Genomic DNA, 21,718 nt, shown 5'->3' on the forward strand with positions numbered 1-21,718 from the left:
TGGAGAAGAGTAAAGGGAAGAGATGAGCAAGTGGAGAAGAGTAAAGGAAGAGCTGAGGAACGAGTCACGGGAAGAGATGAGCAAGTGGAGAAGAGTCAAGGAAAGAGATGAGAAAGTGGAGAAGAGTAAAGGAAAGAGATGAGACAGTGGAGAAGAGTAAGGCAAGAGCTGAAGAGTGGAGAAGAGTAAAGGAAAGAGATGAGAAGTGAGCAGAGAAAGGAAAGAGATGAGAAAGTGAGAAGAGTCAAGGCCAGAAGGCTGGGACAGAGATGCGAAAGTGGAGACAGAGTCAAGGACAGAAGCTGAGAAAGTGGAGCAGAGTCAGGCCGACGCTGCGCCCGTGCGGCGTGCGCCAGTGGCGCCGCGTCACGGCCGCGCTGCGCCGTGGCGGCCGACGAACAGGACGCCGCTGCGACAGAGGCGGCCCCGCGTCCCGGCCGCGCTGAGCCAGTGGCGGCCAGCAAGGAGCGCGCGTGGCGCCCCTCGCCTGCCCCTCCCTTCCTCCTCATCTCCCTATTCTTCCCTCTACCCTTCCTCCTCATCTCCCTATTCTCCTCTACCCTTCCTCCTCATCTCCCTTTCTCCTCTACCCTTCCTCCTCATCTCCCTTATTCTTCCCCTCTACCCTTCCCTCTCACCTCCTTATTCTTCTCCTCTACCCTTCCTCCTCATCTCCCTATTCTCCTCTACCCTTCCCTCTCATCTCCCTATTCTCCTCTACCCTTCCCTCTCATCTCCCTATTCTCCTCTACCCTTCCCTCTCATCTCCCTATTCTCCTCTACCCTTCCTCCTCATCTCCCTATTCCTCCCCTCTACCCTTCCCTCTCATCTCCCTATTCTCCTCTACCCTTCCTCTTCACCTCCTTATTCTTCCCCTCTACCCTTCCCTCTCATCTCCCTATTCTTCCCTCTACCCTTCCCTCTCATCTCCCTATTCTTCCCCTCTACCCTTCCCTCTCATCTCCCTATTCTTCCCCTCTACCCTTCCCCTCTTCTACCCTTCCCTCTCATCTCCCTATTCTTCCCCTCCTCTACCCTTCCCTCTCATCTCCCTATTCTCCTCTACCCTTCCTCCTCATCTCCCTATTGTTCCTCTCTACCCTTCCCTCTCATCTCCCTATTCTTCCCCTCTACCCTGCCTCCTCGTCTCCCTTATTCTTACCCCTCCTCCTCTCCCTTTCTACACTTTCTCGTCTCCCTTATTCTTCCCCTCTTACCTTCCCCCTCGTCTCCCTTATTCTTACCCCTCCTCCTCTCCCTCTCAACCCTTCCTCCTCTTCTCCCTTATTCTTCCCCTCTACCCTTCCTTCTCCTCTCCCTTTACAAAGTGAATGCATACCTAATTTGCACGCATATACACACACACATATATATATATATACACACACACATATACACACACATACACACATACATATACGCACCACACAAGGTATTGTTATAGCGTCATATTTAGAGTGAGAGCAATAATTCTAGCACAAGACCTGCTCTGTAACTCTTAACAGGTAACCTGTAAAAAAAATTTAAAGCGCCGCCTATGGAGATTCTTAAGTAACGAAGTTTGTCCCCATCACACGGGTGTGCGCAATTTTAAAGCGCGACGTGTTGGGTATCTATTTCCTCGGCGGAACATCATCTTTTATATTTTATCAAAAAAAGATTGGGTTACATATTGTGGGTTTTTTTGCATTACAATTCATTGTGTATTTTTTTTCCTCAAAAACTGTGTTTGGGGAAAAAAAATAATAATAAATAAATTGCTGCCCAAATACCGCGTGACATAAAACATTGCAAAGACCGCTATTTTATTCTCTGGGGTCTCTGCTAAAAAAAAAAAAAAAAAAAAAAAATACAATGTTTGGGGTTTTTTCTAGTAATTTTCTAGCAAGAAAAGAATGGGTCCAAAATGAAATTCTAATTGGCCAGCTGGGGAGCGGCCTCCGTCGGGGTCAGCCCTGGCATCGATATCATGAAAGGGGCTCAAAGTTCTACAGGGAGACAGAAGAGAAGTGGGGAAGAGGTCAGAGGTCGCGAGGGGTGCCCGGTGTTCTGGCGAATGACACGACGTTGTCCGGGGGGGGGTGGGGCTTCGCTTTATTCTCCACCGCACCGACGTACATGAGGTCGGTACTGCCCGTGTGTATATATACAATATATCAGCGAGGAGGGTCAGCCCCTCCTCCTAGGCGCACCGAAAACCTAAACAAAAGGCTATTCACAGCACAGCAGTCAATTTATGGCAGGCCACTCTGGAAGCGGCTGCCTCTACAGCGTCACCTCCTGGCTGCAAATGATTAATATGAAACATGTAACATTTTATATCTAGGATAGCAAAAAGAAAAAAATAAAGAAAACATCTTACATGAACATAATAAAGGAAAGGCATGCAGGTATGATCTGTTCCCTCCAACACGTGACACTGGGCCGGTCACATGACAAACTCACCGTGACTTCACACCAAGACTCTCCAAGGGTGGTGATTGGTTCCTCTGGGATCTTCAGAGCCTCTATGGGAACCACCACATCCAGCTGTAGAGATTACACGAGGAGAAGAGGGTACGAAAAGAGTAAGAGATGGGGGAGGGGGAAAAGGGAGATGAGGAGGAAGGGGGGAAGGGAGAAGGGGGGGGGGAGAGGAAGGAAGAAAAAGGGGAAGGGAGGAAGAAAAGAGTGAAAAGAGGAAAGGGAGGGAGGAGGGAGAAGAGGAAGGGAGGGAGGGGGGAGAAGAGGAGGGGAGGGAGGGGGAGAAGAGGAAGGGAGGAAGGGGGCGAAGAGGAAGGGAGGGAGGGGGGAGAAGAGGAAGGGAGGGAGGGGGAGAAGAGGAAGGGAGGGAGGGGGGACAAGAGGAAGGGAGGGAGGGGGGACAAGAGGAAGGGAGGGAGGGGGGACAAGAGGAAGGGAGGGAGGGGGGACAAGAGGAAGGGAGGGAGGGGGGACAAGAGGAAGGGAGGAGAGAGGGGGACAAGAGGAAGGGAGGAGAGAGGGGGACAAGAGGAAGGGAGGAGAGAGGGGGACAAGAGGAAGGGAGGAGAGAGGGGGACAAGAGGAAGGGAGGAGAGAGGGGGACAAGAGGAAGGGAGGAGAGAGGGGGAGAAGAGGAAGGGAGGAGAGAGGGGGAGAAGAGGAAGGGAGGAGAGAGGGGGAGAAGAGGAAGGGAGGAGAGAGGGGGAGAAGAGGAAGGGAGGAGAGAGGGGGAGAAGAGGAAGGGAGGAGAGAGGGGGAGAAGAGGAAGGGAGGAGAGAGGGGGAGAAGAGGAAGGGAGGAGAGAGGGGGAGAAGAGGAAGGGAGGAGAGAGGGGGAGAAGAGGAAGGGAGGAGAGAGGGGGAGAAGAGGAAGGGAGGAGAGAGGGGGAGAAGAGGAAGGGAGGAGAGAGGGGGAGAAGAGGGAGAGGGAGAAGAGGAGACAGGGAGGAGGGAGAAGGAAGAAAGGAGGGAGGAGGAGGAGGGGGGAAGAGAGGAGGAGGAGGGGAGAGAAAGGAGGAGGAGGGGAGAAAAAGGAGGAGGAGGGGAGAGAAAGGAGGAGGAGGGGAGAGAAAGGAGGAGGAGGGGAGAGAAAGGAGGAGGAGGAGGGGAGAGAAGGGAGGAAGAGAAGAGAGAGTGAAGGGGAAGAGAACGAAAAAGAGATAAGAGCATAGAGAGAAGAGAGAGCGGAAGAGAAAGGAGAGAGAAGGAAATAAAGAGACATGATTATTATCACTGGGCATCTCCTCTCACATGCTGCTAAAGACAAAACCTCCCCCACTATCCGCAGTCCCGGACGAGCCCCCAACCCCCCCAGCATCTTCTCAGCTCCTGGACCCGGCCGCCTCCCACTTGAGTATAGTTTCTTCTGCCCCCACCTCAATATCTTAGCTTATACCCCCCCCTTACCCCCTCCAGTATCTCTGTTCCTGGACAGCATCTTCATTTTTGAAACCCCCCCAACCTGATCTCCTCCCCCCTCTGATTTTTACCATCACATCACATCATACAACAGCAACAAATCCCCCCCATGTTTTTATAATAGGGGTTGTGTCCCGGGAGTCGTATGTAATGCGCTCATTATTATGAGACCCGCAGAGAAGGGCCCAGAGCTGCTCACTGCTGAACCTAGCAAAATCGCCCCTAATGAGAATGTAGATTGAGCAGGCCTTTCACAGGGCTTCTGTATGGGTCCGGCTGCCGTGGGGCTCAGAGGAAGGGTGGGCGTGAGTCTGGGAGGAGTGGGCGTTCCTAGTTTGGTCTGACAGACGTCACATGATATAACCTTCTATTGGCTGCCATTTATTTACAAAAAGTTTTTTCCACTGGGATGGGCGGGACATCCTGAATTCCGAATCCATGGTGCCAACGCCGCCACCCCATGGAGGGTAAAAGGGGGGGGGGGGAGGAGCTTGGCGCCTTACGCTTCTGTAGAAGTGGCGGGCTACGATCTCTTTGCTCAGCGTCCATCCCGACTCTTCTCTCATTCTGACCTCCAGGCGGGAATTTTTCAGCAAATTAACGGTCTATAAAAAAATAAAAATAAAAAAATAAAAAAAAGATTTTATATACCAGTCATTTCTGGTTTCAGAGCCGTCATTCCCCCGGCCAATTACAGCCAGGGAAGCAGCTAACCAATCACATCTGTGGCTCATAGCGGAGCCGACACCCACTAGTAAATAGTTCTGAGTCTAGGGGGCGTGCAATAGCGCCGCTGGCGACGACCCTCCCCCCCCCCCCCGCATCGTCTCCGGCGGACCTGATGTTCACCGGCATCCCGCGATTGTTCCCCCCGAGAGGCAGAACAGCGGTCTGCCTACGTAAACAAGGCCGATCGCCGTTTTGTCAGAGAGGGAAGATGGAAATCTTGTGTTTCTGCTAAGCAGGAGCACAGATATCTGCCTTCCCCCCACACAGTTAGTAAGCACCCCCTAGGAGCACATTTAACCCTTTGATCCCCCCCCTGATGTTAACCCCTTCCCTGCCAGTCTCATTAGACAAGTGCAATTTGTTCCGTTCCATAATTCGTAAATATCCGTATCACCGAAAATCCGTTTAACAAATCTTTACAAATATCCGAAAATTCAAAACCTTGGGGAAATTTCGAACCTTGGGGAAATTTCGAACCTTGGGGAAATTTGAAAATTCTACTATTGGAAAATTCGGAAATTCTAATCTTCGAAAATTCTAATCTTCGAAAATTCTAATCTTCGAAGATTAGAATTTTCTGAAAAATTTGTATTTGTTACGCTCACTAACAGCCAAATTTGAAAGGAAATTCCAGTACCTATAATGTAATAGTTTAGTTATTTCTGATTTTCATGTTTTTTTTTTTTTTAATTCTTATTTTCAGATTTCCGTTCTTATTTTTGGATTTGAGAATTTCGGATTTTAGAATTTCCAAATTTCCGAAGATTAGAATATCTTCGAAGATTAGAATATCTTCGAAGATTAGAATATCTTCGAAGATTAGAATATCTTCGAAGATTAGAATATCTTCGAAGATTAGAATCTTCGAAGATTCTAATCTTCGAAGATTCTAATTTTCGAAGATTAGAATTTCCGAAGATTCTAATCTTCGAAGATTCTAATCTTCGAAGATTCTAATCTTCGAAGATTCTAATCTTCGAAGATTCTAATCTTCGAAGATTCTAATCTTCGGAAATTCGGAAATTCTAATCTTCGAAAATTCTAATCTTCGAAAATTCGGAAATTCTAATCTTCGAAAATTCGGAAATTCTAATCTTCGAAAATTCGGAAAATTCTAATCTTCGAAAATTCGGAAATTCTAATCTTCGAAAATTTTGACAATTCTAATCTTCGAAAATTTTGAAAATTCGGAAATTCTAATCTTCGAAAATGCGGAAATTCTAATCTTCGAAAATTCGGAAATTCTAATCTTCGAAAATTCGGAAATTCTAATCTTCGAAAATTCGGAAAATTCTAATCTTCGAAAATTCGGAAATTCTAATCTTCAAAAATTCTAAAATCCGAAATTCTCAAATCCAAAAATGAGAACGAAAATCTGAAAGAACGGAAATCTGAAAATACGAATAAAAAAAACAAAACAAAAAAAACCATGAAAATCAGAAATAACTAATAACTAAACTATTACATTATAGGTACTGGAATTTCCTTTAAAATTTGGCTGTTAGTGAGCGTAACAAATACAAATTTTTCCGAAGTTAAGAATTATCCGAAATAACGAATGCTATATCTAAGCGAATGGAACAGAACAAATTAATAATAAATAATAATAAAAACGTTTTATTATTATTATCATTATTAATTCATCCCGTTACATTTGTTTAGATGCGGCATTCGTTATTTCGGATAATTTGTAACTGCGGATAAATTCGTTACCTTGACTAACAGCCAGATTTGAAATGAAATTCCAATACCTAAAAATTTTATAGTTATTTATTATTAGTTAGCTATTTAGAATTTTCAGTTTTTCCTTATTTTCAAATTTTCGAATTTACAAATTTCTATCATAACGAACGAACTGAAAAAAAAAAAAAAAAAAAAAACAAATGAAACGAAAAAAAAAACAAACACTTTTTTTTTTTGCACTGATCACTGGTCCCCAAAAAGTGTCCCTTATTGTCAGATTTGTCCTCCGCAATATCACAGTCTTGCTATAAAAATAAATAAAATCGCTGATTGCGATAAAAAAATTAAAATAAATAAAAAATGTAAAAAAATAAAAAATAATAATTCCACAAAAAAAGATCCTGTAGTTTCTAGACGGTAAAAAAATAAAATAATGTAAAAAAAAATTAAATTCCATAAAAATATCCAGTTTATAGCGCAAAAAAATAGAATAAAAATAAACAAAAACCTGCAGAGGTGATCAAATACCACCAAAAGAAAGCTCTACTTATGGGGGAAAAAATTAAAAAAAAGGGCAATTTTATTTGGGTACGGCGTCACACGACCGCGAAATTGTCAGTTAAAATGTACAAATTTCCAAAGGAACGTCCTGAAAAAAAAAAAATAAATAAATAAATAAAAATGAACCCCTGACCCAACACAGCAGCAGCCGAGGACCTCCAGTCCCCGCACCGACAAACGCAACAAAAAAAAAGATGGCCGCCTCCACCAATCAATACAAAAATTAGCCTTTTTAAAAATGAGGTGCGTGTGATTTGACGGACACAAAACGTCAATATTCAGAGATCAATAATCAATAGTGACATTTTGTGTTTTGTCTAATCCTATCCGGAGATCCGGAGATCCCATCTGTAAATCCCAAATTGATGAGCACAAAAACGTCAGGACTATTGATGGGGGCAATAGCGACATCCCATCATATGCTCCCCCCCCGGGTGGGATTTATTGATTGGATACATTGTTACGTATGATTTATTTAACTTCTAACACATGGCTGGGCCCCGAATTGTACGACTTTAGCTTGTTGTCCAGTTTTACCGCGTGTCACTACAAGCTGGTACACAGCGCCTGGAAAAAGTATTCATACCCCTTGACATTCCCCACATCTTGTTACAACCAAAAAAAAACGTAAATGTATTTTATTGGGATTTTATGAGATGGACAAACACAAAGTGTCACATAATTGTGAAGTGGAAGGAAAATGATACAAATAAATATTTGATAAGTGTGGGGGGGGGGGGGGGCATTTGTATGGAGCCCCCTTTACTCTGATACCCCCTAACTAAAATCTAGAGGAACCAATTGCCTTCAGAAGTCACCTGATTAGTAAATAGAGCCCACCTGTGTGTCATTTAATCTCAGTATAAATACAGCTGTTCTGTGAAGCCCTCAGAGGTTTGTTAGAGAACCTTAGTGAACAAACAGCATCATGAAGGCCGAGGCACACACCAAAAAGTGGCACAATTTTCGGGGAAAATGAAGAAATAAAATAATAAAAAAAAAATTGTTATATTATATATATATATATATATACATACATATACACACATATACATATATATACATATATATACATATATATATATACATATATATATATATATATATATATATATATATATATATTTATTTTTTAATTTATTTATTTTTTTACATACTGTCACCCGTGCAGGACATCACCATCATATAACTGGTGTGGCAGTGATCAGGGATACTGACTGGCGTCAGAAAAAATAAATAAAAAAATAAAGTAATAATAAAAAAAAAATTATATATATATATTTTTTTTTTTTTTTTTTTAATTATTACTTTTTTTTACAATTGAATGTAACACTGGGGAAGTGATCAGGATTTTTTTTTATTTTTTATCTTTTATCTTTTACACATTAAAATTGCTACAATCAAGCATTTCACTGAATGAAACAGAATCATTCAGTTTGTTTTGTTGTGATAAGCTGCGATTGGCCTCTGTCTGTACCATGTGATCACACTGACCAATCACAATTGTACGCAATGGATGGCATAAAAAGAAGCTATCCATTGTGTACAACTGTCACGTGACCTGCTGTGATTGGTTACACCCCCCCACCCCAATACGGTGAGGAGTGGTGACAGATCATGTGACGGATGGATCGTACCAATCCTCATCAGAAGTGCCCCCCCCCCCCATATGCAGACAGACGTGCCGGTCCCCACCAATCCCCCGACCGCTCACACCCATCCCGGGGCACTATGACATCACCTGGGAAGGATACAACGGGAGAAATGGCGGGGACTGGCACGGCAGAACAGGCTTCCCTGTGCCGCTCTACATATAGTGGGGGGAAGGGAAGGACAGAACGCAGGTCAGCCTTGTGCACATAAAAGTCCCTGTAAGGACTTACCCGCTCCCCGGTCCAAGTCTGCACGCGCTCGCTGGGTGCCACTGACGCTTGTTTCTATGGAGAAGAATGAGAGTGGTGAGACAGGGCCTGATACAGCGACAAGCGCGAGGGGGGCAGCAGGGCAAAGTGAACACACCCTCGGGTGCTGAGATAGGGCAACTCTCTCCCAGGACACCATGCACTGACCCCATTTCTCCAGGGTAAGAAACTCTCTGTGTGACCCCGCCCTCTCGGGACATTGTACGGTGATCATCTAGGGGCATGGCACAGAGACCCCGCCCTCTCGGGACAGGGAGACCACACCCCCTTGGGACAAGGCGACCATGACAGGACGGCCACACCCTCCCGGGACAGGACACGCTGACAGCAACCTCTCGGGGTGAGACAAGGTGACCACACCCTCTCGGGACAGGGCACAGCGCTCTTCTAGGGGCATGACTCCGCCCCCTTGAGACAGTTCAGGGTAACCACACCCTCTCAGGACAGGACAGCTGAACCCTCTCCAGAGAGGACGGCCACAAGGGGACGACCACGACAGCCACACCCTCTCGGGACAGGACACGGTGACCGCACCCCCTCGGGACAGGATGGCCACACCCTCTCAGTACAGGGCGACCATGAGAGGACGGCCACACCCTCTCAGGACAGGGCACGGTCACCGCACCCTCTCGAGACAGGGGACAGTGATCTTATAGGGGCACGACACAGAGACCGCACCCTCCGGGGACAGGATGGCTGCACCCTCTCGGGACAGTTCGCAGTGACCGCACCCTCTTGGGACAGGACATGGTGACCACACCCTCTCGGGACAAGGCACAGTGATCTTCTAGGGGAACGACATGGAGACCGCACCCTCCCGGGAAAGGACGCGGTGACCGCACCCTCTCGAGACACGATGACCGCACCCTATCGGGACAGGCCGCGATGACCGCACCCTCTCGGGACAGGACATGGTGACCACACCCTCCCGTGGCAGGGCGCGGTGACCACACCCTCCAGTGGCAGGGCGCGGTGACCACACCCTCCAGTGGCAGGGCGCGGTGACCACACCCTCCAGTGGCAGGGCGCGGTGACCACACCCTCCAGTGGCAGGGCGCGGTGACCACACCCTCCCGTGGCAGGGCGCGGTGACCACACCCTCTCGTGGCAGGGCGCGGTGACCACACCCTCTCGTGGCAGGGCGCGGTGACCACACCCTCTCGTGGCAGGGCGCGGTGACCACACCCTCTCGTGGCAGGGCGCGGTGACCACACCCTCTCGTGGCAGGGCGCGGTGACCACACCCTCTCGGGACATGGTGACCACACCTTCTCGGGACATGGTGACTACACCCTCTCGGGACAGAGCACGGTCACCGCACCCTCTTGGGACATGGTGACCACACCCTCTTGGGACATGGTGACCACACCCTCTCGGGACATGGTGACCACACCCTCTCGGGACAGGGCACAGTGATCTTCTAGGGGCACGACACGGAGACGGCACCCTCTCGGGACAGGATGGCTGCACCCTCCCGGGACAGGTGGCAGTGATCGCACCCTCCCGGGACAGGTGGCATTGACAGGACGGCTGCACCCTCTGGGGACAGGTGGCATTGACAGGACGGCTGCACCCTCTGGGGACAGGTGGCATTGACAGGATGGCTGCACCCTCTGGGGACAGGTGGCGGTGAGAGGACGGCTGCACCCTCCGGGGACAGGTGGCGGTGACCGCACCCTCCCGGGACATGTCGCGGTGGCCCCACCCTCTAGGGACAGGTCGCTGTGACCCCTCCCTCTCGGGACAGGTCGCTGTGGCCCCATTCTCTCAGGTGACCCCACTCGCCCTGAAAACTTACCAGCTTCTCCTCTTCAAACATCTGCTTGTTCTCGGGGGAAGGGTAAACGGCGAGCCCCTGCGGCAGAAGTTTATTGCGGCCCATCGCTTTCTCCACCAGCACCAAGTCGCCACGACTGCCGAGCTCTGCAGGGAAGAGGGAGAGGAATGCCGGCTGACTGATGTACAGACAGTGAGACCGCAGCCCCGGCGCTCTACGGCGAGCACTTACGTTTTACAGACTGAGTGAGGATCAGCTCCATCTTCTCCTTCTTCTGGTGCTTGGTGTCCTCCACCATGCGGTAGATCCGGTGACGGCGCGGGTGCAGGTAGGGCTCCTCCCCCTCCTTAGCCAGGGGGACATTGTTCCAACGTTCTACAATCACCGTACCCTGCAAGACATGAGACAGGAGACTCACCCACCAGGAGATGACCAATGAGGACGATCGTACACATTGTACATGGGGGGGGGGGGGCAATAGTGTCGCTAAAGGAAAACAGAGCCGGGGGGGCCATCATTTGTCACTGGGGGGAGGGGTGTGATGAGAATGATTATTAGAAGGGGAGCAGACGGGTACAGGGGGAGCAATCAGTGTTCGGCAGACAAGTACCGGGACGGAGGGGGTCAGGCTGGGTATAAGGGGGTCAGTCAGTGGGTGGAGGGTCAGGCTCGGTATGGGGGGGGTCAGTCAGTGGGGGAGGGTCAGGCTCGGTATGGGGGGGTCAGTCAGTGGGGGAGGGGGTCAGGCTGGGTATGGGGGGGTCAGTCAGTGGGGGAGGGGGGTCATGCTGGGTAAGGAGGGGGCGGCTCAGTCAGTGGGGGAAGGGGTCATGCTGGGTATGGGGGGGTCAGTCAGCGGGGGAGGGGGTCATGCTGGGTATGGGGGGGTCAGTCAGCGGGGGAGGGGGTCATGCTGGGTATGGGGGGGGTCAGTCAATGGGGGAGGGGGTCAGTCAGTGGGGGAGGGGGGTCAGGCTGGGTATGGGGGGGGGGGGGGGGTCAGTCAGTGGGGGAGGGTCAGGCTCGGTATGGGGGGGGGTCAGTCAGTGGGGGAGGGTCAGGCTCGGTATGGGGGGGTCAGTCAGTGGGGGAGGGGGTCAGGCTGGGTATGGGGGGGTCAGTCAGTGGGGGAGGGGGTCAGGCTGGGTATGGGGGGTCAGGCAGTGGGGGAGGGGGGTCATGCTGGGTATGGGGGGGTCAGGCAGTGGGGGAGGGGGTCATGCTGGGTATGGGGGGGGTCAGTCAGTGGGGGAGGGGGTCAGGCTGGGTATGGGGGGGTCAGTCAGTGGGGGAAGGGGTCATGCTGTGTACGGGGGGGTCAGTCAGTAGGGGAGGGGGTCAGGCTGGGTATGGGGGGGTCAGGCAGGGGGGGAGGGGGTCAGGCAGGGTATGGGGGGTCAGTCAGTGGGGGAGGGGGTCATGCTGGGTATGGGGGGGGGGGGGTCAGTCAGTGGGGGAGGGGGTCATGCTGGGTATGGGGGGGTCAGTCAGTGGGGGAGGGGGGTCAGTCAGTGGGGGAGGGGGGTCATGCTGGGTATGGGGGGGTCAGTCAGTGGGGGAAGGGGTCATGCTGTGTACGGGGGGGGTCAGTCAGTAGGGGAGGGGGTGTCAGGCAGGGGGGGGAGGGGGTCATGTTGGGTATGAGGGGGGTCAGTCAGTGGGGGAAGGGGTCAGGCTGGATATGGGGGGGTCAGGCAGGGGGGAGGGTCATGTTGGCAATGGGGGGGGGGGGGTCAGTCAGTGGGGGAGGGGGTCAGGCTGGGTATGGGGGGGGGTCAGTCAGTGGGGGAGGGGGTCATGCTGGGTATGGGGGGTCAGTCAATGGGGGAGGGGGTCAGGCTGGGTATAGGGGGGTCAGTCAGTGGGGGAGGGGGGTCAGGCTGGGTATGGGGGGGTCAGTCAGTGGGGGAGGGGGTCATGCTGGGTATGGGGGGGTCAGTCAATGGGGGAGGGGGTCAGGCTGGGTATAGGGGGGTCAGTCAGTGGGGGAGGGGGGTCAGGCTGGGTATGGGGGGGTCAGTCAGTGGGGGAGGGGGTCATGCTGGGTATAGGGGGGTCAGTCAGTGGGGGAGGGGGGTCAGGCTGGGTATGGGGGGGGTCAGTCAGTGGGGGAGGGTCAGGCTCGGTATGGGGGGGGGTCAGTCAGTGGGGGAGGGTCAGGCTCGGTATGGGGGGGTCAGGCAGGGGGGGAGGGGGTCAGGCTGGGTATGGGGGGTCAGGCAGTGGGGGGGGGGTCATGCTGGGTATGGGGGGGGGGTCAGTCAGTGGGGGAAGGGGTCATGCTGTGTACGGGGGGGTCAGTCAGTAGGGGAGGGGGTCAGGCTGGGTATGGGGGGGTCAGGCAGGGGGGGGAGGGGTCATGTTGGGTATGGGGGGGTCAGTCAGTGGGGGAGGGGGTCATGCTGGGTATGGGGGGGTCAGTCAGTAGGGGAGGGGGTCATGTTGGGTATGGGGGGGTCAGTCAGTGGGGGAAGGGGTCATGCTGGGTATGGGGGGGGTCAGTCAGTGGGGGAGGGGGTCAGGCTGGGTATGGGGGGGGGGTCAGTCAGTGGGGGAGGGGGTCATGCTGTGTAGGGGGGGTCAGTCAGTAGGGGAGGGGGTCAGGCTGGGTATGGGGGGGTCAGGCAGGGGGGGGGTCATATTGGGTATGGGGGGGGGTCAGTCAGTGGGGGGGGGTCGTGTTGGGTATGGGGGGGGTCAGTCAGTGGGGGAGGGGGTCAGGCTGGGTATGGGGGGGTCAGTCAGTGGGGGAGGGGGGTCAGGCTGGGTATGGGGGGGTCAGGCGGGGGGGGGGGTCATGTTGGGTGTGGGGGGGTCAGTCAGTGGGGGAGGGGGTCAGGCTGGGTATGGGGGGGTCATGTTGGGTATGGGGGGGGGGCAGTCAGTGGGGGAGGGGGTCAGGCTGGGTATGGGGGGGTCAGTCAGTGGGGGGAGGGGGTCATTCTCGGTATGAGGGTCACGTTGGGGGCTGTATTTGTATGTCAGGTGATATATGAGGGGTGTCGCACAGGGTATGTATGGGGTCTATCCATAAGCGGGTGTCGGGGGGTCCTCACCCGGCTCGGGGTGACACATATCGGGGCTCTGAGGCTCAGCAGGCGGCTTGTCACTTTCAGCATCTCTCCGATCCAAGGGCACCATGTGCAGAGCGCCGACCAATCAGCGCCCCGCAATCACCCCACGTGACCACAGCTCGCCTCACTCTCGGCCGTCACGTGACCCGTCACTAGAGTCTCGCGCTCCTCTTCTTCCGTACACAGGAAGTGTCATCCACAGCAGCCATGTTTTCGGAGACCATCGCCCATAGTGCTCTGTGTGGGGCGTTTCTCATAGCAACCAGGTCCCCCTTTCACCCCATCATTCCCCATACCACCAGTTACAAATAAAGACATCACTATGGTGACCTGAGCCCACCCTTCCCATCCCTGAATATGTCCTGATGTTCACATTTGTCCCTCCATTCCTCTTCTCTGAGATGAAGTAAATACTAATTCAAAACAAGTGTACACAGTGTATGTATGTAGGACGTGTGGCGGATGGTGATCTGTACAATATCGGCCGCAATCCTCCGATAAATCGGCAATCGTAATTCGGCATCTTCCTCAGAGCAAGGGGCGTAACGCTAAATTCAATGGGCGCCGAGTGAAAGGAATCCTCCTCAAAGTGTCGTGTATATGGCCGCCCCATCTGGGAACATGGCAGACATTTTACCATCTATTTCTGTGAAGCCATTATGGACGCAGAGCGTCAGCGTATTATGACGGCGTCTTGGAGCCCCCCCCCCACTGATGAGGAGACCCTATAAGCTTTGGCTTTGCCCCCCCCCCCCAGTCATGGCGGACACAAGAACAGCATTTACTTCAGGATTTCAAGCTTGTTTACATTGCGTCGGTACGCAGCCAATAGCTGCGTACCGACGCAATGTAAACAATGTGGCCCTGTGCGTTCTTTAGGACCTGTCACATCAGCGGTTGAGGGGCAGTAATACCCTGCGGTTGAGTCGCATTCGCTCCCTCACCAGGGGTGCATGCATGCCATGACCACAATGCTTTGCAGCCATGGCAGAAATAATACCCTCTGTCACTTTCGGCAAGCATCGCGCCCACCAAGCGCAACCCACCACTCTGCAAGTGGCAAAGAACAGCGGTTACAGCGCGCTAGTGCGGGGTCCGAGGGGTTAAAGCAAGCAGTAAGGCTGCTTTCACACCCAATGCGTTTTTCCTACATTTTTTACCTCACAAGAAAAATGCAGGAAAAATGTTTCCCTTTAAATCCTATGAGACTCTTCACACCACTGCGCTGCGGTGCGTTTCGAAGAGTCCTGCATGCTGCATCTTTGGTAGGGTTTTTTTTTTTTCAAAACTTTGGCAAAATGCAGCTCCCCATTGCAAAAAAAATGGAAAATGTGACCAAAACGCATCAAAAATGTACCTTTTTTTTTTTTTTTTTTTTTTTGTGACGTGTGCATTTTTCGCAAGTGTGGGCAACTAGAAAATGCATCTAAGATGTGCCAAAAACGCATATGCATTTTTGCGTCTGTGTGAAAGCAGTCTAAGGCAATACGACACCTCTTCACTACCTGTCAAATGCACAATCTGCATACGGATCGTTTTTCAGAGATCAAAGCCTACATGAACAAGGTCATTTTGTTGTAATGCATCGCACCACAGCGATGGTAGGTGCGTTATGGTGCACTGCGGCTCGGGCGTATTGCCCATAAAGAGCTGTTTACAGTTGTGCGCTTACGCTGCGCTTACGCTGCGCTAAAACATGCCTGCTGTGAGGGGGTTAAAGTTAACTGATGCGTTTTTTTTACCTCACAAGAAAGACGCATGAAAAAATGTTTCCCTTTAAATCCTATGAGACTCTTCACACCACTGTGCTGCGGTGCGTTTCGAAGAGTCCTGCATGCTGCATCTTTGGTGGGGGTTTTTTTTTCAAAACTTTGGCAAAACGCAGCTCCCCATTGCAAAAAAAATTGAAAATGTGACCAAAACGCATCAAAAATGTACCACTTTTTTTTTCTTTTTTTTTTTAGTGACGTGTGCATTTTTCGCAAGTGTAGGCAACTAGAAAATGCATCTAAAATGTGCCAAAAACGCATATGCATTTTTGCGTCTGTGTGAAAGCAGTCTAAGGCAATACGACACCTCTTCACTACCTGTCAAATGCACAATCTGCATACGAATCGCTCTTCAGAGATCAAAGCCTACATGAACAAGGTCATTTTGTTGTAATGCATCGCCCCACAGCGATGGTAGGTGCGTTATGGTGCACTGCGGCTCGGGCGCATTGCCCATAAAGAGCTGTTTACAGTTGTGCGCTTACGCTGCGCTAAAACATGCCTGCTGAGAGGGGGTTAAAGTTAACTGATACGTTTTTTTTTACCTCACAAGAAAGACACATGAAAAAATGTTTCCCTTTAATTCCTATGGGACTCTTTACACCACTGTGCTGCGGGGGACTGTAGGGTTACAGCAGTTCTGTGCTGTCTCCTTTAAGCTCCTGATGAGTAGGGTTACAGGCAGTTAGCACAGGTGGGGCAGGTTGCTGTCAGCAGAGGGGGCATTCATGGTTGGTCAGGATTGGTCAAGGTTGATCTCCCCCAGGTGGGGTAATTACTACAGGGTGTATAAACTCTCACACCAGCAAGAAGCATGGTCTGTTTCTTTTCTGGTCACAATGAATTGGCTTGGTGGGTTATTTGTGGTGGGCTTGGCTTTTGACCTTGTCCTATGCCAGGACTATTGGCACCGCCAACAGACTGGATCCAGGCGTCAGGATTCCCGCCAGTCTGGTTGGGGTTCTGCACGAGGTTATCCTCAGCAGCCTAGGCAGCTGTTGGTGCCTTCTGGGAGGGTGGTCAGTATAGTGTGCTTGGAGGACATGATGGTGGTCACCATCCAGAAGAATCTATATGGGAATGGAAAACTGATCAAGGCGTCTGACCTCACCCTGGGCTCTGCGCACTGTGAGCCGTCTTCTGAGGACCAGGACACCGTGACCTTCCAGATCAGTCTGCAGGATTGTGGAAACCAGGTTCAGGTTGGTTATCTTCTAGAACTATGGCTTGTGACAGTCTAGTCTAAAGATGGATGTACCATTGAATTGGTGTGTGTGTGTGGGGGGTCAATTCTTATCTAGAGTTGCTACCTTATCCCTTTTAAACCCAAACGCATATTAATTACACAGGTTTGGTGGCTGGTTAAGGTGGACATTGAACTTGTGCCTTATCTGCATTACATTAGTCTCAGAACCGGTGTAATTCATGTGTTTGGGTTTAAAGGGATAAGGTGGTAACCCTGCTCCTATCCTATGTTTGAGTACAATGTAGGTGTAAATGTGTTAAACTGGCCATGTGCTGATCTTCTATGGGGTGATGTATCTGACTAGCTTTAGGTTGAGATTGACTACTTGGCAAGGACCTCCTGCTATAGTAGCTAGTAAATCTGGGGGGGGGGGGGTTTGTACAACTAGATTGCTTTGTGTATAACCTGCAATGTGAGGGCCACCTAGACCCCAGAACAATCACTTTTAATATTTCAGCTTACTGGTCCTTTTTTAGAGGTGGTGGCTACATTGCTAGGCTGACAACAATATTAAGTAGGAACCCTTCGCAACCTCTAGGGTTCCACCACACCCTGCCCTAGGACAATGAGGCTGTTAAGACTGCATGACGCTCCCTTGCCTCCATAACAGGGATGGTTTGTAGTCTGTTGGTCCATATTAGTGACAACCAGACTGTGGTGTCATCCTAGGACGAGAGAGTAGCGAGCCTTCCTCCGCTTCACAACTGGGGAAGGTTTTGCCCTCCTAGTACAAGGAGTACCTACTATGTACACCTCTAGCTCTTCTCCATAATGGGGGAATTTTTATAGTCTCCTAAGGTAGTAGGGAACAATGCTAACTCCTCTCATTCCAGAGGCATTGAATATGCCAATTTAACTGGCATGCCCTTCTGCCTTTGGGGTGGTATTGGTTGGTCTGCTTTCTGGGTATGTGATCACTTCAGAGGCAGAGTGCACAAAGTTCAGCTTAGAAGATTTCTGGCTGTATGAACATCCATCTATCTTGACTTCAACATTTTGCTGGCCAGAATTGTCCTTTAATTCCACCTAGGGTCAGGTTGGTCCATATGAATTTAATATTTCAGGACTCCACAGGAAAAGACCCCATGCTTCAAATTGTCTCCATTTGTGGATATGGTGTGAACAAGCAGCATGGATGTATACCTGAGACTGGGCTGCGGACAAAAGGGCCACCTATATATGCTTGGGCAGTGCCTACTTTACTGCCATGTTGGCATTTCCTCTTTAGGCCTATGACCTGATTCTGTTTCTTACAGACGACCGCCGACTTCCTCCTGTACACTACAAACATTGCCTACAAACCCTCTTCATCCAGGAGTGTTGTAATCACCCGAACCAACAGTGCCAACATCGGTGTTCAGTGCTACTACCCCCGGTGAGTCTCTTAATTGGGTTAGTTATGTGCCCTTTGTATACCATCCTCAAGTCTTTGTGCATGGATTAATGTTATTTCACTATGTAAAACATGGTAAACTATACCGAAACCCATATAAGACCTAAATGGAATGTTGGGTATCCCAACACTTGTCACCTGCTTTGTCTGACTTGCTAATTGGTAAAGCCAGGACAAGCTTGAACGCCTTGAAATCTGCAGGTTTTGTTACTACTCTAATGGGCTCACTTAAATGGACCCCATAGTTATTATGACAGTTAATAGTCATTTTCTATTAGCTGTGTGATATGCGTGTTTACTATATGGTGGTCACCAAGCCTGGGTCATGGAAGCTCCATTTAAATAGTTGTGTATGAAGATAAAATGTTTGAGTATTGGGTAAATAATTTTTTATTTATTTTGTCTCTAATTTAGGCACGGAAATGCCAGCAGCAATGCTATCAGACCAACCTGGATGCCCTTCAGCTCCACCATATCCATGGAGGAGAGGCTCTCCTTTGCGCTCAATCTGATGGAAGGTAGGAACTTCTCACACATTAACGTTAAACTGTAAATCCCGTGAGCGATAAGCTGTGGATTGCTAAATGACCTACATGTGGCCCATGCTACAGGTTACCAGACTATGCCAACCTTAATTACATGGGCCTGGCTATGATATACCAGGCAATGCCAACCCTGATACATGGGCTTTATTTATTTTTTGGGGGGGGGGGGGGACCCAGCTTTATCCTGCTTCAGACAGCTTGGCTGCAATGTAGTGATGGCTAGCCTCAGATGCTGAAATGCAAAACTGCTGCATGAATGTGGGAAGGCAAAATCTCTGGTGCCTTAATCACCGGCCATGCCTACTCCTGGCATCTTGGCTACAGAACCAGTCTTCACATTTATGTAGATTATAGATCGGTCAGTTATCAAAGTAGCGCAATATTTGAGAATCTATGCATGGTTGCAGCAAACTCACCCTTGGCTTGTTGGGTTTCACTATGAATCCTGTGATCTTGGCCCTCCATCCAGCTTGGTAGATGTGAAGGTTGGCTTAAAACTACTTGCATAACCAATGAGGTTTGTTTTCTTTTTGCAGATGACTGGAGTGGTCTGAGGGACTCCAGTGTTGTATCTCTTGGTAACTCCTTGAGAATCGAGGCTCTTGTTAATGTAGAAAACCATATGCCAATGAGGATCGTTGTGGACAGCTGTGTGGCGTTATTGGCTCTGGACCCCAATTCCACACCTCGATATGAGCTCATTAACAATTATGGGTAAATATTCCTGTTCTGTAATGTTGTAGGTCCATCTCAAATATAAAAAGCTGGGGGGGAAGAAGAGCAGATGTGAATCCCTAAAAACCCAACCTTGACAATCTCTTCAACAGGGTATGAGGGTTAGAACATAGTCTTGTTTCTCCTTGTTCTGGTGACCTCTCTTCCTGTGAAGTCACCAGGGACTAATTGCAACAATTTAACGCCTGCCACAATAAACCTTTATGGGCTTTAGTACTTTATGTTGAGGTGGGGGGGGGGCCCACTATAGCCCTGTAGCTTGTACATCTACAAATTCAAGTGTGTAATGGTGCTTTTCTCTTATAACCCTCTGTAGATGCCTGGTGGATGGGCAGCAAGAGGACTCGTCCTCCACCTTTATATCACAGAGGCCTGAGCCGAACAGACTGCGCTTTGAGATTGACGCCTTTAGATTTACAAACTACAACCAGCCAACAGTAAGTAGCAGCCTGTAATCGGATGGTGCTGAATGTGGCAATGGGTGCTTAATGAATATATTCTCTCTCAGATCTATATCTACTGTGTGCTGAAAGCTGTCCCGCTCAACCAGGCCCCAGACCCAACTAACAAGGCCTGTTCCTTCAGCAAAACCAGCAACTCGTAAGTTACAAACATTTGCCCAGCTGTACAGCTTGTATTTGGGGTAACATGGTACCTACAGAATGTTGCCTCATGAACACCTTGGATCGTCTACTAGGCTTTTTATTTTTTGTACAGGAACATATACTGACCTAAAATGGCTAGCTGGTTGACCTGTTACTCCCAGACACAACTGCCTGGAACAAGCTTGCACCAAACTACGTCAGCCTTGTACTAGGGACTTGTTGGGAGTTAATGGAAGTGAGTGTGTGCCTATCGGCACACTAAATGCTAAGGAGATGCTTAACACAACTGACCTGTATGGCCCTTGGGATTGGTAAAGTTGGCTATACAGATGGGCATTTCGGCTGATTCATGCCATGGATGGCCTGTTAATACCATCACCGTCAACTTGCTGTGGGGCTGAACAAGAAGTCTTGCATATGGCCAGCTAAAGTCTACACACTAGGGTTGGAAAATAGTTTGGACCACCTACAGCCCAGACTACAAAAAATTGGGGGGGGGGGGGGGGGGGGTGTAAACTTAAATTGGCACAGGTATATCCAGGAATATTTTACTAGGATCATAAAAAAAACCTGCTAGTTGGCATGGGAGTTCTTTAGAGAACCAAGCCCAACTAGCACAGTACTTGGGCATGCATAATGTGACTTTCTCAGGAAAACTTTCCAAAGCAATTTATAGGACAGTGATGGCGGACCTTGGCACCCCAGATGTTTTGGAACTAAATTTCCCATGATGCTCATGCACTCTGCAGTGTAGCTGAGCATCATGGGAAATGTAGTTCCAAAACATCTGGGGTGCCAAGGTTCGCCATCACTGTTGTAGGAGATTCTAGGACTTGTTAACTGGTAGAGAAGTGACACTGACCATTTTACACAGCTAACTGTTAATCCTTCCAGGTGGTCCCCTGTGGAAGGAGCTGCCAACATCTGCAGTTGCTGTGAGTCTGGAAACTGTGATGGCTCCTTTGCCAGAAGGCTGGCGTCAGGATCTAGAAGACCATGGAAGAGGCATCTAGCTGGTGAGTCTTTAATGAGGCACCTGTCAGACCAAGGCAAGCTGACCTGAAAATGCTATTTGCCTGGGTATCATGCTTTTTGTTCTAAGTCAATGTGTTGACCAAGTCGGAATTCCTCATCCTACTTTGTCAATGGTTCTGGCTGTTGCTAAGCTAGGTAATGGGTATGTCCATGTGGCAATAAGTTCTTATTTCTCTCCACAGAAGAGCGATCGGGGGAGGTGATCCACACACAGCTCCTGGGTCCCATTTGGATCGTCGATCCGGAGGCTGACCTTCAACTGGAGAGTGGCCAGGCTCTTGCTGTGCATGCTGACCCTGAACAAGAAGTGAAGCCCTGGATGGTCATGGCTGTGGGAGGCCTGTGGTTGACTGTATTGATGGGGGCTGTGCTCACCTGGAAACTTGGATCAAGAAAACGTAATGTGGCCAATGAACAGCAATAAAACTGATTTATATTATGCATATAAAGCTTTCTTGAGTCACTTTCTTGTGGTAGAAGCAGAGTAATGTCCTGCTAAAAGAATTTCTCTAGATGAGTTGCCAAATGACTTCTAAACTTGCCAGTGGTTGCCACAAATGGGTTTTGTGCTCTCTCTCAATTTCAAAGCACGGGCTAACCTTTCATGAGTCTGGGTCCTTGCTCCTTCCCAACTGCCCCCCCCCCCATGGTGCTACTGTGCCCCATTTAAAGATCATCTTGGCTGCTCCTGTGAGAACTAGATTCAGTGGGAATGAGGTCTCATGATATTTGTAAGAGTAGGGTCACATACCCACCACAATGG

General features: G+C 49.8%; 2 protein-coding genes across 2 annotated transcripts in view; one reads left to right on the forward strand and one right to left on the reverse strand.

The window, feature by feature from the left end:
* Positions 1-13,763, reverse strand: part of MRPL9 (mitochondrial ribosomal protein L9) — an 18,244-nt gene extending 4,481 nt beyond the window's left edge. The window contains exons 1-6 of the mRNA XM_077463902.1: positions 13,610-13,763; positions 10,785-10,944; positions 10,575-10,699; positions 8,739-8,792; positions 4,386-4,487; positions 2,447-2,530 (exon numbers count right to left, since the gene is read on the reverse strand). Of these exons, the coding sequence (XP_077320028.1) occupies positions 2,447-2,530; positions 4,386-4,487; positions 8,739-8,792; positions 10,575-10,699; positions 10,785-10,944; positions 13,610-13,672 (588 nt within the window). The 5' untranslated portion in view covers positions 13,673-13,763. The remainder of the gene's footprint in view (positions 1-2,446; positions 2,531-4,385; positions 4,488-8,738; positions 8,793-10,574; positions 10,700-10,784; positions 10,945-13,609) is intronic.
* A 2,460-nt stretch (positions 13,764-16,223) lies between these two features.
* Positions 16,224-21,404, forward strand: LOC143942040 (zona pellucida sperm-binding protein 3-like). The gene is made up of 8 exons (XM_077463360.1): positions 16,224-16,598; positions 17,899-18,017; positions 18,450-18,553; positions 19,117-19,294; positions 19,632-19,752; positions 19,824-19,915; positions 20,815-20,936; positions 21,138-21,404. Exons 1-8 carry the CDS (start codon positions 16,236-16,238, stop codon positions 21,377-21,379), a joined length of 1,341 nt encoding a protein of 446 aa, XP_077319486.1. The 5' UTR covers positions 16,224-16,235; the 3' UTR covers positions 21,380-21,404.
* The last annotated feature ends 314 nt before the right edge of the window (positions 21,405-21,718 follow it).

Source organism: Lithobates pipiens, unplaced genomic scaffold, assembly GCF_037356315.1.
Source record: "Lithobates pipiens isolate NorthernLeopardFrog02 unplaced genomic scaffold, aLitPip1_a1.2 Scaffold_30, whole genome shotgun sequence".
Taxonomy (NCBI): Eukaryota; Metazoa; Chordata; class Amphibia; order Anura; family Ranidae; genus Lithobates; species Lithobates pipiens.